Below are 17,229 nucleotides of genomic sequence, written 5' to 3' on the forward strand. Positions count from 1 at the left end.
ATATACCCCGGTAACCTTCCTTAGGCATTAGTTTTAGATCTTCGCTAACGGCGCGACGAGTCCCTTTAATAGGTAGGCCCTCTCGCCTAAGGACTATACTTAGCTACTATAGGTAAGGACTGGCCGTATAATAGCCGTATATAGAAGTCGTAACTACCGGAAGTCCGCCCCCTATATAGACGTAGTGAGCCTCTAGTATAATACTATATTCTGTTTAGCTTTCCGTAATATTGCCTATACGTGCTTCCTCTACCGTAGCGCCGGGTCTACCTATAGTCCGAGGATCCTAAGCTGATCTACCGGGTTAGTCGTATACCCCTATATCTAGATAGAAGCTTGTATATTATAGAACCGTAGCCGGCGCGTAAAGTGTATTAGATTGTACTTTTCTAGGGCAAACCGAGCCCCGTGCCTCCTAGCCTAGTCCTCGTAGATCTTATGCTTCTCTTCTAGTAGCCTATAGTTCTCCTTAGTCGAGGAAGACTACGCTAGGATATTCGTGTCGTCTACGAAGCCGCTCGTAGCGGTGTTCTAGGATTCTAGGGCTAGGAGTAGCGTCGCTATAAAGAAGAGGAACAGAATAGGTACTAGCGTTAAGCCTTACGGCATTCTAGTATAGACTGCTTGAAATAGGCTTCTATACTAGCCGACTAGGATCGACGTACTACGGTTTTAGAGGTAGGACCGTACGAAGTTAATAAGCCACTTAGGGAGTCCTTTCGACCTTAGGATATAGAGTAGCCGCGGGTGTAATACGTAGTCGAAGGCTCCCGATATGTCTAGTAAGGAAGGAATCGTATTTAGTAAGCTAGCTACGAGATAAGGTAATAAGTCTTAACTACGCTTTCCTACTTATCTAGTACTACCGTGTAGCCTCGTTTCGAGAGGTTAGCCCGGAGCAAAAGCTTCCCTCTACGCCCTCCCTCCCTATTTGCTCCTTAAGCCAATATCTACCTCTATAGGCCTAAGCCCTTTAGTGCTCTCTATTGACCGACATGCGCATCCGTCCTCTCGGGCTATATAGATAGTATTAGCCGTCGCTACTAGTATATACTACGCTATAGGATTTGACGCCCTTCGCGTTACCGTAGCCTATCTCTAGAAAGCGGCCGTCTATACCTCGTAGGTTTGCTCGGGGCACACACTACGCCGGGCAGCGTACTCCTTACGTTTCTACCTACTAACTAATAGGAAGTTCCTTATTACCCTGCCCTCGATCCTCCCCGATTATAGAACTAATCTACTAGTATTATACGTCTTTTCCCCGTCCTAATAGCCGTCTTTTCCTTACTTAGGCTATCGTCTTTTCCTCGTCGTAATCTACTATATTAGACTAGGTGCGTTATATAGCGGGATAGGTAGTGCCTTAGGCAAAACCCTCGTTCCTATACCGGGTGTTTAATAGGCCCTTATAGGCTTCGTCGCGTGTCTACCTACCTACCGTATTGCCCGCTAGTAAACACTAGATTGTTTCGTAGTCCGCTCGACGCCGTTATATAGTCCGCTTACTTATTGTTCTATAGTCCGCTCGTCTAATGTTCGTCGCTTAGCCCGCTCGGTTTACGGTCTCCGGAGGTGAAAATTCTATACTTATACTAGAGGTGTCCTATCGAGCGTATAGGCCACGGTTCCGCGCCCTTCTTATACGTAGAAAGAAGAGGGACTCGCTCCCGATACGAGTATACGCTCGTCGGATAGTTTTTATACCCGTTTTGCTAGTAGTCCTCTATTCGCCGCGGCTTCGCCTACGTTACGCGCCCGTCGCGCCTACGACGCTCTAGCGTAAGAATACTTAGCTCTCTCGTAGTAAGACGAGAGGTTCGTAGCCGACACTACGTATAGGTGATTCTCGTCGTCGACCTAACGATATATAAAGTAGGCTACTATACCTAGAATTAAGAGAGTTCTACCTTATATAACTTAGATAGCTTAAAGTTCTCTTTACTCTATTTCTTTAGCTCTAAACGCCGCGGAGGTGCCTAGCTATATTAGGTAACTCCTAGGTAATAGTAGTCTAGGCTACGGTACTACCGGCGCCTACGGCTCTATAGACGAAGCTTCCCTAAGACAACTAGTAGCAACTTATAGAGGACGTAAAAAGTATAGAAACTAACAATTAGCTCCTATACCGGTCTCTTTAGGTAATAATCACTTAGCTACGCACGGCGCTAGTACTATCGTATTACCTAGGGCAAAAGGAAATAAGGACGACGTCTTAGGCGATTAATAAGGCTACCCGGAATTAATACTCCTATAGCTAGGTATTGGTTACGGTATCGATACTAGGCCCTCGCCTAACGTACGACATAGTTACGATCCGTATTATAGTAAAAGAAGACTAGGCCGAGATTACGAAGCTATCGAATAAGGAGCTCGCCTAACGAATTAATTAACTAGGGGTAGTCGTAGTAAACTAATAGTCTAACGGTACTCTATAGATCTATACTAGCTCTACTACTACTAGGAGGCGCCTAGAGGTATAGCTATAGTAGGTATCTAAGGTTACGGTATTAGCGAAAGTCTTAACGAAGCAATTTACGATCCTAGTCCACGATATACCTAAGGAGTTCGACCTAACTAACTAAGGTCACCTACGTACTCTCTAAGAGGACAACCCGGTCACTCTTAACTCTCTAATCTAGGAGGCGACTTAGCTCTATAGGAAATGGCTAGAAGGTGAGAAGGCCTCGGCGCTAATAGTATAGCTATAAGACGCGAAAGCGGCGGATCTAGTAATAGAACAAGGCCTAATCTAGTAATATAGCCTTAAGATAGTCGAAAAGTACTCCTTATCCTTTCGTATCCTCTAATACTTTAAATGCTAACAGTGTAGACACTAAACCTATACGTATATAAACAAGTAGGCCTACTCGAACTATATAGGAGACTATATATCTAGGGACTATATATTAGCTACGAGGCGGTACGCGAACTGTCCGGGATACTACCTATCGTATAGCGCGGAATACCTATAGCGGAAACTAGCGAAAAACAAGGCAATTATAAACAGAACCGTCGCCCTAAGATTCTACGGCGACCGTAAGGCTAGTTTATACCGGGACTAGCTAGCGGCGGTCGGGCATAAGCGCCCTAGGGCCGAGAATAATATAAAGGATACGTAACCTAGGGCGTACGGGAGGCTACGTACTCTACTAGCTACGGCGAGGGAATCTAACTAGGCCCGGCTCCCCTTTAATATATAACTAATAGGCGTAGACTAGGACGCGCTAGGTAGTAGGACATAAGATATTATAGAGGAAATAATTGTCGATAACTATAACTAGCCTCGATACGCTTAGTATTATCTAGTATAACGTTAACTAGAGTAAGGATATAGTCTAGAACTATTTCCTATATAAGGCGGACCCGTACGTCTACTACGTCCTAGTAATCTAGGAGCTATAGATTAACCCCTACTATAAGAGACTAACGACCTATAAGTTACTAGGCTATACGACATACCTACGGGGCGACGGTAGACCCCGTACGTACTTCTATATTAGTAAGGACATACTAGAATCCGACTAGGAGGTAGTATACTACGTAGACGAAGAAGGCGGGGGCGATATTACCTCCCTCTACGTAGGTAGTACCTAGATATATAACCTATATATATAACCGCTAGCCTCGAGGTCTAGCCGCGACCTTAGGGTCTATAGATACCTAGATAGTACGCTTAAGAGATAAGGCTACTATATCGTAGTAGGAGACTTTAATATATACTACCCTTCCTAGGAAAGCCTTATATAGCCGTACCCTATAGCTAACGAAGTACTCGACTTGATAGCGAGTAACGTAATTGCTCTTAATACCCCGAAGGACCTAGGTACCTAGAAGAGAGGGGGACTCTAAGGCACGATCGACCTCTCCTAGATCTTAGATAGCTACTACTATATAGTAACCTACTATAGGATCGAATATAAACTCGAGGCGTCGTTAGACTATATACTAGTTAGGACCTCTATTACGATATAGATATAACGTATACTAGCGAGAACCCCTAAGCTAAACTAGAGAAAGGCCTACTAGGCTAATATCTAGACGTACCTTAATAACTCCGAGAGGCTAGTCTAGATCGCGTAGTAGTAATATAATAGTAAAGACGAGATAGACGAGGTAGTCTTAGGGTTAATAGACGAAATAGGAAAAGCGACCTTACTTTACGTTCCGCTTACCTAACTAACGATATAGTCTAAACTATACTAGACGCCGAAGTGCACTACGGTAGTAAGAGAAGTAAGGAGAGCCCGCCGGGTATAGACGAGTAGCTATAGCGAGGAGGCCTAGAACGTATATAGGGAGGTATACTAATAAAAGAAAGCTATAATACGGAGGGAGAAAGTAGTCGGCTAGAGAGCTATAGTAGAAGAAATCGCCGACAAGCTAGCGAGGATATAGAAGCTAGCGAAATAGGCCCGATAGGACCCTATATAGGCCCTCTCCTTCTCTATCCTAGCGCTATAATTGCCTATTAGCCCGGTTAGCGACCCCGAGGCTAAGGCGCGTCTACTAGCTAGTAAGTTCTTCCCGCCCCTAGTCGAGGCTAATCTAAGCGACATAAACAGCTCTACTCCTCTAGCCCCTAGTATCGCGGTCTAATATAATATATCCGAGGGAGATATTACCGCTATACTTAGGAAGTTACCGGCGAAGAAAGCCCCGGGGCCGGATAGGATCCTAAACGAGCTACTAAAGAAGTATAGAGATTAACTAGCCCTAGTAGTCGTAGCGATCTTTAACGCTTACCTATAGACCGGATACTACCTAATAGTATTTAAATAATCGACGATAGTAGTCCTACGTAAGCCGTAAAAGGAAGACTATATATAGGTAAGTTCGTACCGCCTAATTACGCTCCTTAATACTCTTAGGAAGGCGCTTAAGAAGCTAGTTATAACGAGACTCTCCGAGGCGGTAGAGAAGTACTCCCTACTCTCGGACACCTAGATAGGTACGCGCCTATAGCGATCGACGCTATCCGCGATAGAACTTATTACCTCTTAGGTAAAGGCTATCTAGTATAAAAATAGGGATAAGGTAGCTTCCTTACTTAGCCTAGACATATCGGGAGCCTTCGACTACGTGTTATACCCGCGGCTACTCTATATCCTAAGGTCGAAAGGACTCCCGAAGTAGCTTGTTAACTTCGTACGGTCCTACCTCTAAAACCGTAGCACGTCGATCCTAGTCGGTTAGTATAAAAGCCTATTTTAAGTAGTCTATACTCGAATCCCGTAAGGCTTAACGCTAGTACCTCTCCTGTTCCTCTTCTTTATAGCGACGCTACTCCTAGCCCTAGAATCCTAGAACACCGCTACGAGCGGCTTCGTAGACGATACGAACATCCTAGCGTAGTCTTCCTCGACTAAGGAGAACTATAGGCTACTAGAAGAGAAGTACAAGATCTACGAGGACTAGGCTAGGAGGTATAGGGCTCGGTTTGCCCTAGAAAAGTACAATCTAATATACTTTACGCGCCGGCTACGGTTCTATAATATATAAGCTTCAATCTAGATATAGGGATATACGACTAACCCGGCAAATTAGCTTAGGATCCTCGGACTATAGGTAGACCCGGCGCTACGGTAGAGGAAGCACGTATAGGCAATATTACGGAAAGCTAAACAGAATATAGCATTATACTAGAGGCTTACTACGTCTATATAGGGGGCGGACTTTCGGTAGTTACGACTTCTATATACGGCTATTATACGGCTAGTCCTTACCTATAGTAGCTAAGTATAGTACTTAGGCGAGAGGGCCTACCTATTAAAGGGACTCGTCGCGCCGTTAGCGAAGATCTAACACTAATGCCTAAGGAAGGTTACCGGGGTATTTAAGTCGATACTAATAAGGATACTTAAGTACGAGACCGCTATACCGCTAACCGACCTATATATCTAAAGACTACGGACCTCCTACTTAGGCAAGTCGGTATAGTACCTAGTATAGAAGCTTATCGCTAGTATAGTCGTAAGGGCCCGCGAATTAGTACTAGCGTATAAGGGCATTCGACCCGGAAACGAGCCGAACTACCGGGTAAGGGACGAATAGCTAGTAATATAATAGGAAGGTAAGAAATCGTTTATAGAGTGACTATAGAAAGAGAGGTAGAACAACTAGGTTGTAGGGTATAGTAGACGCTCTTAGCTAGCGGGATAACCTAGGGTATAGTTAGCTATAAAATCCGCGGTTAAGTACCCCCTAAAGCTTATCTACTACCGCCTTACGAGGGTATAGAGTAGTATAGTAACCTAACTACGAAGCGAACACATCGGCCTCTAGGGGTACCTATTATAGAGGAAGGTTCTAGGATACACGAATACTAGCTACCCCTACGGCTATCGCTCCTAGAACGTACGGTACGCACTCCTCGTCTGTCCGAGGTGGTCGCTAGGAAGGGGGGAGTAGATAGTAAAGGCGAGGAACCGGACGATTAGGGCACTTCTTAATAACGTTAAGGACCTACGGCGTATTACAAACTAGATACTAGAGAAGGGCTAGCTAGAATAGTACTACCTAGTAGGAGTAGTATAGGAAGAGGGGACACGGCGTAGCGCGACGGGACCGGCTAGGAGCGGGGGCTAACGGGGTAGTGACATAGACTACGTACGTTCAGAGGGAAAGCTAATCTAGATAAGGAGAAGTCGGAGGCGGGAAGGATTTTTACCTATTCGGGTTTTCCCTTTATATATAACAATAGATATATACCTATATAGGCCGAATAGGGTCCTAGAATAGGGGAATGACAAATCTATCTATCTATATACTAACTTATCTAGCTATTTATAGCACTAGGTATACAAAGCTACCAATCGGCGATATTGTTCCTTAAGCGCTCCGCAGAAGCTTCTTATGTATAGTCACATAATGTCCGTTCACATAACATCCCCATAAGACTCACGTAATTAAGACAACACGTAATCAAGAACGAAGCATGCACTACAAGGGATTCACTTCGGAGGAGCGCCTGATTTAGGGGGTAGCGGCTTGAGCCGAGTAAGGCCGATCCGACCACGGTGGTGACTTCACAGCGACGCCGAGGCGAACACCGCAGATAGCATTATCTGCATCGCGCATACGCAGTATGCCCCAGAACATGGCGTTGCCCACGTAAGTCTCTATACGCATCTCGAGATCGAGCAAGTTGTCCGAGCCAAAATACACGGTGCTTGCAGAGAACAGCCGCACGTTGTGCTTGTCATTGACAACGTAGTCGAGCATTGCTGGAGCGTTCACCTGCCTCCAGCCTTTGCCCGGGTAATACAAGCGAGCATCGATGTGGGCGGAGCTGTAGAAGATCGAATGGAATTCTTGGAACAGCTCTTTGCAAGCTCCTAGCAATCCTGGGCGAACCTTTCCACCAAAAGAGTCCCTGAGGTGCATGGCTCGCTCGTTGGCCAATTCAGCCACTGCCCGCTGCTCCAGCTGAAAAGAACCTTCGTGGATGGGTTTCGGACACATGGCATGTGCATCCTCGGCGACATGTTCATAGATGATATATCTCAGCTCGGCCGGCAGCTTCAACAGTCCGCATGCGGTTTGTATCTTCTTGGGACGTTTGTTGAGGAAGTCGCGGATATCGTGGAGCTCACTATCGGTAGCTTCGTGCATGAGCAGATCTTTGAGGCGTTGGACCTTGCGCTGGCTGAAGGTCGCCATTGTATTGGCTGCCGGCGATGGCACTAAGGAGCAATGTCAGTACACTATGTATGTGTATGGCATGCGGGATACGTACATGCACCAATATGTTGTCGGAAGGTCGTCAGCAGTATGTCTAGGAATGGTTGTTGTGGGATGAAGAGGTGAAGTCGAAGGATGAAGTGAGGTCAAAGTAAAGCCAGTGAAGGCAACCATCGCTACTGCCCGCGAGAAAGGCACAAACGCCACACCATGTGCGCTTTGCAACGACGTTTCTTCCCGACATCACCATCATATGAGACGGCTGCCGGTAGCTGGACCGTCTGCCATCGCTGACCACCTTGCACCAAGAAGGACTGTATGCGGCCCGATTCTGACAAGTTGAAAGTCTCGATCCTAAAGGAATTCGAGAGTCGTTCGAGAAAGTCCAAGATGCATCGCTGTTGGCATTACTGAGAGCCGCGAAGTCTTCGGCGCACTTCAATTCAATCTGGGTGCGTGCAGACAGGACGGCAACTTCGAAGAATGGCACGCCAGCCGCTTCGTTACCATAGTCGATAGTGAGGACGGATGCGGATGGCGACAATGTAACTTCACCTCCAGCACAAGGAATGTTCGCGCCTATCGTAATATCGCTGCCGACTATGTAGAAGACTGGCAGCGCATCTCCATAGTTCACGTGGCTACAAGATATTAGCACGTCTACGACCTTACAGGCCTCTCGAGTGATATGCTTACCTGTGAGCAAGGCTAGCGAACAGCAATGAGAGCGTGGATTTTGCGCTCTTGGAATCAAAAGGCCTCGTGCCAATGTTGTACATGTGCCTGTCCGAGCCATCATCTTGCACTACTACCAAGACCTATCGCCCATATCAGTGCATGCGTCTGCCGTACCCCGGAAGGAGAGAACCTCTCCACTGTGGAAGGGGTGCGTCGCTGCTATCGGGTCATATAGCGCCGAGACGAGGGCGTCGGGCTTGTATTTGCAAGTTCGGAACGTCGTGGACATGTGGGCGCGTGGGTGAAGAATGGACCAATTGGAGATGCGAACAGTGGAGAAGTCTACTGAGGTACGCGTACGGGTCAGCACAACTTGAGTGTGAACGTGAACAACGAACGACGAATAGCACCAAAAGAATCGTTACATGGTTAGATAGTTGTGATCGTACGCCGAGCTATGCTGAGAGTTCCAATATCTTCTGATGTCCAAGATGATACTGTTTGAGACATGGTACGCACTTCACGGCGCGTTGTCCTGCGAGCGTGCCTGCTTTTGGAACGCGAGGTCCATAAGGCGCTGCGATAGTAGAGATTCATTGCGGACACCGCTCCTGCGTTCGCGGCTTGTGTCTCGCTCGAAGCTGAATGGATCCTGGAGACGAGGCACAGCATGCCTCTTGCATGGGTCACCATTGCTTGATGTTGGCGAACGCACTGAAGGTGAACATTGAGAGTGCGAGTCCAGATCCATGCCGTCACTGTACTGCCGACTACCCGGTCGTGACTCAAGGGAGGATAGCACAGTAGAGTGACGCGGTAGAGGTGGCGGCGGCTGATCGTTGCGAGGTCCGTAATCATGCGATGGGAGCGACTGCGCCATTGACCATGCCCGGTCGGGAGCGTGCTGTTGGCCGCCAGCACTGCGCCTCCTCATCTTTGCATCATTCACAGCAGTGCTCCCAGCAACTGAGTCTCTGCCGGGCTTGTATGCGCTATACCTGGGCTCAGGAAGCTGGATTTCGTTTCGAAGTTTCTCCTTCCCGTCTGGCACGCGGTTTGCAAAGACAACTCGGACTGACTTGTACAAGAAGTACCTGCCTTTCGAAGGACAGCAAATGTGTAAGTGTATCAGATATCTTAGCATTGGTCTGTCGTTAGGATCTCCTGTTGGATTGAGAGAGGCTTCAGGTCTGTCTGTGCCGAAATTATTGCGCGAGCATAGGGGCATGTCGATAATGGGGCCAGCTGAGTAGCTCCGCTGGCGTATGAAAGTCTTTTGACCAGACTCCATGTCCGAAAGGTCATAAGGCACCAAGAAAAGCTTCACTGCCGTCTTGTTAGGATTCTTGATCACGATCTGGAGCTGCCCTTGCTGCGGAATTCGATAACTGCCTCCAGGCGGCGCCTTGGGAGAACCAGACCGGCGTTTTGCTTTCTGCCTTCGTCGTTTTCTTGTAGCATCAGAAGCTGAGCCATCCTCTCCGAAGCCTCTAGGTGAGCTTGCCCGACTTCCTTCGTTGCTTCGTGACTCTAGCACACGTTCTCGCCGTTTATCGCGAACTTCCTCAAAGGACGGCAGATGATTCTCGAGATCTAGTAGACCTACGTATGGACTTGGCTGGTCGTTCGCGGGTGTCTTTGCACCATGACCGTAGCTGTAGAACACCGCGGGAAAAGGTACACTGACATGAGGTGGACAGCGTAGGTTTGACCTGCAGTTTCCTTTGCCAAGTACACCAATCTGTGCCATGAAGTTCAGCGGCCTAGACGGAACGGTAGACATGCGACCGCGAAGAATAGATTCTTCATAAGATCCCACCATTGGGGCATGCTGCAGCGGGGAGTCGGCGGTGAGAGATGGTCTCCTGATACCAGAAACAGGAGTCTGCGGTAGGCTCGAGAAGGGAGTTGTATTCATCGACTGCCGGGGTTGATGTGCTTGGTAGGGGAATGTCTTTTCGGAACGAAGCGGAGGTACGGGTCTGTCATGGGTGCGAGCGGATGCCGGATACTCCAGCGCCGTCTGGACAGACTTGAAGGACTGTGGTGCAAAGGTGTGTCTTCTGGACCTGTCTGGGCTCGGAGACTTGGAAGGCTCAGGCGTGTCAGGTCGCGATGATTGCACCAAGGGGCTCGTCGGCGCTTTGTAGGCAAAGCTCGTAGAAAGCGAGACATTTGATACTGCGGGATCTCGTGCAGAATTCGATGGTATGTGAGGACCGTAGTGTGCTGGAGGCGGAAAAGCTCGTATTTCACGATTGGGCCTGAAGGCGGTGCCTGGGAAGTCTGGATGCCACGGCGCGACCGGAGAGGTCGCAAGGCTGGGAGCAGCACTGTCGCGACTTGCTTCGCCACTGCGTTCGATAGCAATAGCATCACTTTGCTGCCGTTCCCTGAAGTCTCCGCGATGCAGGGCAGATCTCGGCCTCTCAATCTGCATGCCAATCGAGTGATTGTCCTGCTGTGTTTCCCGTGACTTCGGCCGGGCGTCAGGCACGACTGGTGTCGCTGGACGTGACGCAGGGGACCTCCGCTTCCTACCCGGCTCAGTCGACAAAGGTCGTTCAACCTCTGGCGATGTCGGTCTTGATTCCAGGCCCCGGACCCTCCTTATCAACTCCTGCCTGTCAATTGGGCACGACTTCTCTAGTTCGGGCGATGTAGGTCGTGATGAATTGCTCTTGATGCGCCTGATGATCTCCTGCCGGTCTACCGTCGAACTCTTGCTGCCATTCGCTGGTGTCCTCGGCCTTCCGGTATAGTATGGGTTGAAGATGGTTGGACTCGATCTACCGTTCTCCGGGCTCGCTGTTCTCGTTCGTTGCAATGCACTCCCATCTTCGCCGCCATTACTACTCCCGGACTGCCCACACGCCTTTTGACCATCGCGATCGCCACTGTTCACTGCCATTCCACGCTCGGAGCCAGCAGCTTGGCCCCGAGCTTATCCCAAGCGTCTCCAGCGTAAGTGGTTGGAATTGTTGCTGCTATACGATCGTATTGTTTGCGTGGATCATGATATAGTAATTGCTGTGTTGGGATGCAACTCAAACAATCCCAGGCGTGGCGATGCGAGCAAGGTAGTCGTTGTGACGAGTAATGGCTCGTTTCAGAGCACCCGAATGGCTGCTCTGACAAAGAGGGACCGAAACGCGCGCTTCGGCGGCAGCGTCGGGTGTCAAGGTATGTTGGGGTGGTATTGGACGAGACTGGCACGATTGCTTGGACGTTGATGGGGGAGGCGGCGTAGTAGCATGGTGTTCTCCGCTTGAAAGGGAGGTAGACGCTCTGGCATCATATGGCGAAACTGTCATGTGCTCTCGGATCGAGGTGGGGATGGTGCTCAGGATCGGCCGCTAGCAAGCTCTTATCACTGCTACTGGGCACTTCGATTACTTCCTGCACGTGCCTTTCACTGTTACAACATCATGCATTCGCACCAGCTGTACGCTGTCGCCGCCAACGATAACTCGCAATGCATTGAGATTGTCGCCAAGACGCCTGTCGGGGAGTGTATTCCGCTGTTGGGACTCCCCTCCTCGCGGTGCGGTGCCAGCATTTAGCCAAATGCATCTTCATCAGACATCCTTTCGTGCCAACATACGTCTCCAGCGGCCTGGCGTAGGAACGAGATCGAAGACATGGAAGGAAAGGTATGCACGCCCTGAAAGACTGATTTGAACCGCAGAAACAGCCGTCTCGCACATATGCGTCAAGTCTAGTGTGTTCTGGTCCATAGTACCATCCAGGACAATGGCGAAGACATCTTGGTGTGGACGGTATGTGAGAAGTCGCCCATCAGACTGATACCACTCTGCCAAAACCTCACTACTTACCGCTGTACCTCCCCGGGCTGGAAAGCACTCATTGGTCATCGCAGAGCAAACAAGTTTCTTCAGAAGACCTCTACTCTGTTCGAAAGCCATGGCAGATCCATCACTGACTACCTCGCCACCGTTGCAACCAACTCAGCCACCAGGTCGAAGGAATAGGAAGAAGTTGAGAACTGTCAGCGTACATCATACACGACTATCGCCAGCGACTCGCACGCCGCCTGCCGAGAGTGCTCTGCGCTACTTCGTCGACGACAGTGGTCGCGTGACCGAGACTGGCGACCATCCGGGTCCACAAACGCCCATGCCATGCTCCAATTACTCGAACGCTGCACAATCAGCAGGTCTGCCTATAATGACACTAAACGGCACGATCAAAGGCCATGACACAAGGCGATCAAATGCGACCAACGATCAGGCCGCTACCCCGAGACTACCGCTTGAACCCGGGGTAGAATCCTTGTCCACAGCAGTGCCGTTCGGTCCTCGTGCTCATGAAGGTTTTCCAACTATTTCAGTCAAAAACTCAGCAAGGTAAGTCTTACTCTCACCAGCGCCGATCACCTCCAATAAACAACATGCGATGTTTTCCAGATTCGGCCTGACGCGATCGATTCCTAGCCAAATTGAAAACACTACACGACCCAGCAGCACAGCAGATAGACCTGGAGCCAGTACACCACAGCTACTCAGGCTGGAGCCTCGATGCCCTATTCAAGGCTTCACCTACACTTTCGATCCGGCTGGAACGACGGCTTTGCCAGAGACAAGGATGATCGTGTACTCCAACAAGAGCGGGCACGATCTACTTCGAGAGATCAAGCGGCCAGCGAACTACATCGACCAGGTCACAGAGCAACGAACTCCTCCCAGGAAGTCAGCCAGGTACATCCACCGTCATGATTCTGGAGCACAAGGTCTTGTCATGCCCTCACCGACTCTAAACTCGGCCTCCAGGCCGGCAAGACGCCAGTCCACGTGAGGTTCGTGATCGTTACCTCAGGCTAGTCGCTCTTAGTATCAGCCAGCTCCTACTATGGCAAGAGACTTGGAGATAGTTGATCAGGCGAAGGCGAAACAGTCAGCTCTATACTTGCGATCAGCTCCAGGGATCACTCCCAAGCTTATGAATAACCCAGTACCTGCATGGAGGGGGCCATTTGGCACTTGTCTAGACACGATGGACGCAAACTGAGGTGGCCTTATGACTGCACGTTCAGCTCAGCTTACTGGTCGACAGTGACCCCGGATCTCGGAACTGGAATTCTTGCCTTTCTGTCAGCCGACGATTCCTATAGTGGGCACAGTTTCGTGCTCAATGTGCGCTCACGACCAGAAAAGAAGCGGTTCGTGCATCTACAGTGTATTGTGCGCAGCCGCCGTAGTGTCCACTTCGCCAAGTGATGGTACGCCTATCCCCGTAGCAAAGGTGGAGCACGACCCCAGCCGCAGCGCTGGTTCGTCGGGGTTCGGCTCATCTCAGTCGAGGTACATTGATGTCCTGCCCATTAAGACGGTCGACACTTGCACCTTGATGGCATCCGGCCACCCTCGCACCAGCAGACCATACTCGGACATTCGTTTCACGACCTTGCGATGAGCAAGAAGAGTTCCAATTCATACAACACATACATGTGCTCAAACTTCAGCATGGACCACATCCTGGCAAACAAGCACACACAGGATGCGATGGATCTTGACAAAATGACATTCGAAGACCTCGAGATATACAAGTCACAGCTTGATTTAGTAAGGCAACGAATTCTTGATCTGCAGAACGCAAGATCTCCGCTGTTCAGATTGCCGTCGGAGCTTCGGAACATGATCTTCGTACTCGCAATGCATGGCGAGCTCCAAGAGCGCAAGAGGTCTTCGCGCCATGCCACAATGTTCAAGCAACCCGCCTTCTTCGCCGCAAACCGCCAGGTCAAAGCTGAATGTACCGGGCTTTGGTTTGCTGATGTTCTCATCTGGGAAGAGTTCGACTTTACCTCAAAGAAATGGACACGGATGAGCACTGATGCGGTTCGCGAGATTTGCTTGGCCAAGACGGCGTCTGGTCGTTGCAATTTGGTTACGCAGTCCGCCTACTGTGATGTCATACGGACCAGAGATGCTGTCGAGGGAAGCCGTAGCATTTGCCCTAGAAAGGGTCTGGTGCGAATTGACAATGGCATGCCCTTGCCACAGCTAAGGTGGTGGGTCTGGTGATTTGTGGCTGAAGTTGAGTGAATGGAGGCCAGCGAGGTCGTCTGGGGACAGTCAGCACCAATTACCATGCGCATGAAGTTCCGAACATCATGACCATAGGAGTACAGCCCGCAAACTGCTGCTCCGATGAAGCACGTCATTGCGACACGTCAGCAAACGGCCCCACGACAGTATGGTTTACAGTATGAATCAGCGCTTATGGGCATCTCAGCCATGATCATGCAGCCTCAAGAGCATCGCGCATAGCTCAGAAGACCGGCCCCGATTGCGTATCATCCCGGCTGGCCTGGAGATCCTGCGGTGGCACTTGCCGACGACATTCAACCCTCAGCTCACGGCTGAACTCTAATCATCTTTTGTCTTAGTCAAGCGATTCTGGTGGTGCTGATGTATGAGTATATAGATCCTAGCACGAATTCCCTGCAACCCTAGTTCCATTTGATGCAAGCCGGCACACTTCGACGACTAATTTCCTCACCAGGCCAATAATTGGTGTCAATACAAGGGCATCTGTGCGACTGATCTGGCAGCAGGCTTACGACAGTATACATCTAAAACGCCCATAGCCGTTTACAGTGCTTCGATGTTTCCTGTCTGCCATACCACATAACACAGGCAAAAATGCCCTTCGACACTTCTGTCCTGCAGAAGGTGCCCTTCGAGCCGAAGCACGAGGCTTCAAGCGACGCTGCAAGGGCTCTGATTCCAAAGTTCCTCTATCAAGACCCCAACGATGCCTCACTTCCAGAGATCAAGGAACGCATGTGTGGTGAACGACGACGGTTAAGGATTGTTGTTGTAGGAGCTGGACTTACCGGCTTGGCCTTCTTGCACTACCTGTTCGACGCAATACCGGAGGGAAGCGTCGATTTGGCTCTTTATGAGCGCAACGAGGATGTTGGTGGTGTGGTGAGTATGCCTCTGGTAGCACAAGCATGCGCTTCGTTGCTAATTCCGTTCGCAGTGGTTGACAACGCGCTATCCTGGTGTACGAAGTGACATTCCTGGTCCTAATTATCAGTTCAACTGGCGGCCGCATGTATGGACACAGTTCTATCAGCCTGGTGCAGAGACGCGAGACTATCTGCAGGCTGTAGCGCGCGAAAATGGCTTCTATCGCTTCATGCACTTTAAGCACGAGGCCGTGCGAGCATCCTGGAGTGATGAGACAGCCAAGTGGACAATCACCCTCAAAAATCATGCCAATGGACTGTCATTTGATGATGTAGCGGACCTCTTCGTCGAACTGAATGGACCAGTCAGCGATCCGAAGCTCACAGTGCCTGGCATTGAGAAGTTTGAGGGCGAGGTCATTCATTCCGGGGCCTGGAGAGACGACCTTGACCTCGGTGGCGAGCGAGTTGCCTTGCTCGGATACGGGTCCTCGGGCGTGCAAATCGTACCGAACATCATCAATGATGTATCCAAGCTGTATACGTGGTTCAGGAGTAAACTGTACTTGAATCCCCCGTTCTACGGAGAATACTCTGCTGCAGATGGTACGAACTTCAGGTACACGAATGAGCAGACAGCTCTATTGCAAGATCGAGATGTGTATCTTGCATATCGAAAGGAAATGGATGGTTCGTCAAACCCCAGATTTCAGATGATGGTACATGGCAACCCAATGTCGCACAAGGTCAAAGAGCTCGTGGCAGGTTACATGAGGGAGAAGCTGGCGCCCAAGTCGGGACTGGCAGACGCGATCATCCCGCAGGACTTCGATATGGGATGCAGACGTCCGACCTTATGTCATGGTAGGTCTTCCTATCAAGAAATGCGATGCACAGCAGCTAACGTACTCCAGGCTACCTCGAAGCACTTCCCGACCGCAAGACTACCGTCTTCCTCGAGGAACTCAAGCACTTCACAGCCATAGGCTTCCTCGACAATTCCGGCGCCGAGCACGAAGTCGACCTCATCATCGCAGCAACAGGCTACGACCAAGACCACAAGCCTCGCTATCCGAAAGTGGTCAATGGCGAAGACATGGGCACGAAATGGGCACCAGACCTACATCCGCGATCATACATGGCAGTCTGCCTAGAAGGCATGCCGAACTACTTCAACTCTAGCGCGGCATACACCCCCGTCTACCGTAGCTGGTACCAAGCCGCTGAAGCATCAACGCAATACATGGTCAAGATTATCGACAAAATGCAACTTGAGCATATGGTCAGTTTCCGGCCCACTCCCAAAGCTGTAGACCATTTCGTGAGGCACTCCAACGCCTTCATGCAGCGTATGATCCAAAGTGGACCTTGCTCAAGCTGGTATAAGAACAAAGACGGGAGACCGCACATGTGGCCGGGCAATCACAGTCACTATATGCGATGTTACCAGCATCTTCGTGGTGAGGATTTTGAGTGGAGGTATGAAGATGAGGACGATGTGTTCTCTTGGATGGGAAATGGGTTCGATTGGGACGCGAATGGGAAGGAAGGTGGTGATTCGACTTGGTATATCGAGAAGCCTGGGAGAGAGGTCAGCGCTGAGGAAGTTGAAAAGCTGCTGGGTATTCACGGAGAGGCTTTGCCGCCGCCCAACATCAAGAGCGGGAACGATGGGGCGAAGCAAGCGGCGGGGCATTAATGAGCGATGGTCGAGTTGGTATGCTCAATAGACCTTCGACAAGCTTGGCATGAGAGTTCATCTAGAAAGTAACGGGTACAGGCCTCGGTGATATCCACGCTTTATCGGACCACCCTAAGGTCACGTGCACACCTTACTGCAACATAAAACATAACTTGAAGGTGTATTCAACAGCGGTATAGACTATCTATCTAGCTACTAGCTATTACCGTATGCCCTAAGGTATAGTGTC

General features: G+C 49.9%; 5 protein-coding genes across 5 annotated transcripts; 3 read left to right on the plus strand and 2 right to left on the minus strand.

The window, feature by feature from the left end:
- Positions 1-6,975: 6,975 nt before the first annotated feature.
- CLAFUR5_03407 (uncharacterized protein) lies at positions 6,976-8,650 on the minus strand (the record flags this gene model as incomplete). Its single annotated transcript, XM_047902555.1, has 5 exons — positions 6,976-7,685; positions 7,739-7,777; positions 8,095-8,324; positions 8,380-8,488; positions 8,536-8,650. 5 exons carry the CDS (start codon positions 8,648-8,650, stop codon positions 6,976-6,978), a joined length of 1,203 nt encoding a protein of 400 aa, XP_047757474.1.
- Positions 8,651-8,881: 231 nt separating this feature from the next.
- CLAFUR5_03408 (uncharacterized protein) lies at positions 8,882-11,272 on the minus strand (the record flags this gene model as incomplete). The annotated part of the gene is made up of 1 exon (XM_047902556.1): positions 8,882-11,272. One exon carries the CDS (start codon positions 11,270-11,272, stop codon positions 8,882-8,884), a length of 2,391 nt encoding a protein of 796 aa, XP_047757469.1.
- Positions 11,273-12,285: 1,013 nt separating this feature from the next.
- Positions 12,286-13,176, plus strand: CLAFUR5_03409 (uncharacterized protein; the record flags this gene model as incomplete). The annotated part of the gene is made up of 2 exons (XM_047902557.1): positions 12,286-12,728; positions 12,789-13,176. 2 exons carry the CDS (start codon positions 12,286-12,288, stop codon positions 13,174-13,176), a joined length of 831 nt encoding a protein of 276 aa, XP_047757468.1.
- A 668-nt stretch (positions 13,177-13,844) lies between these two features.
- On the plus strand, positions 13,845-14,405 carry CLAFUR5_03410 (uncharacterized protein; the record flags this gene model as incomplete). The annotated part of the gene is made up of 2 exons (XM_047902558.1): positions 13,845-13,943; positions 13,971-14,405. The coding sequence occupies 2 exons, from the start codon at positions 13,845-13,847 to the stop codon at positions 14,403-14,405; spliced, it is 534 nt and encodes a 177-aa protein (XP_047758283.1).
- Positions 14,406-15,026: 621 nt separating this feature from the next.
- Positions 15,027-16,997, plus strand: CLAFUR5_03411 (Putative sterigmatocystin biosynthesis monooxygenase stcW; the record flags this gene model as incomplete). The annotated part of the gene is made up of 3 exons (XM_047902559.1): positions 15,027-15,314; positions 15,370-16,162; positions 16,213-16,997. 3 exons carry the CDS (start codon positions 15,027-15,029, stop codon positions 16,995-16,997), a joined length of 1,866 nt encoding a protein of 621 aa, XP_047758284.1.
- Between the last annotated feature and the right edge of the window lie 232 nt (positions 16,998-17,229).

The sequence above is a fragment of the Fulvia fulva genome, chromosome 2 (assembly GCF_020509005.1).
Source record: "Fulvia fulva chromosome 2, complete sequence".
NCBI classification, from domain to species: Eukaryota; Fungi; Ascomycota; class Dothideomycetes; order Mycosphaerellales; family Mycosphaerellaceae; genus Fulvia; species Fulvia fulva.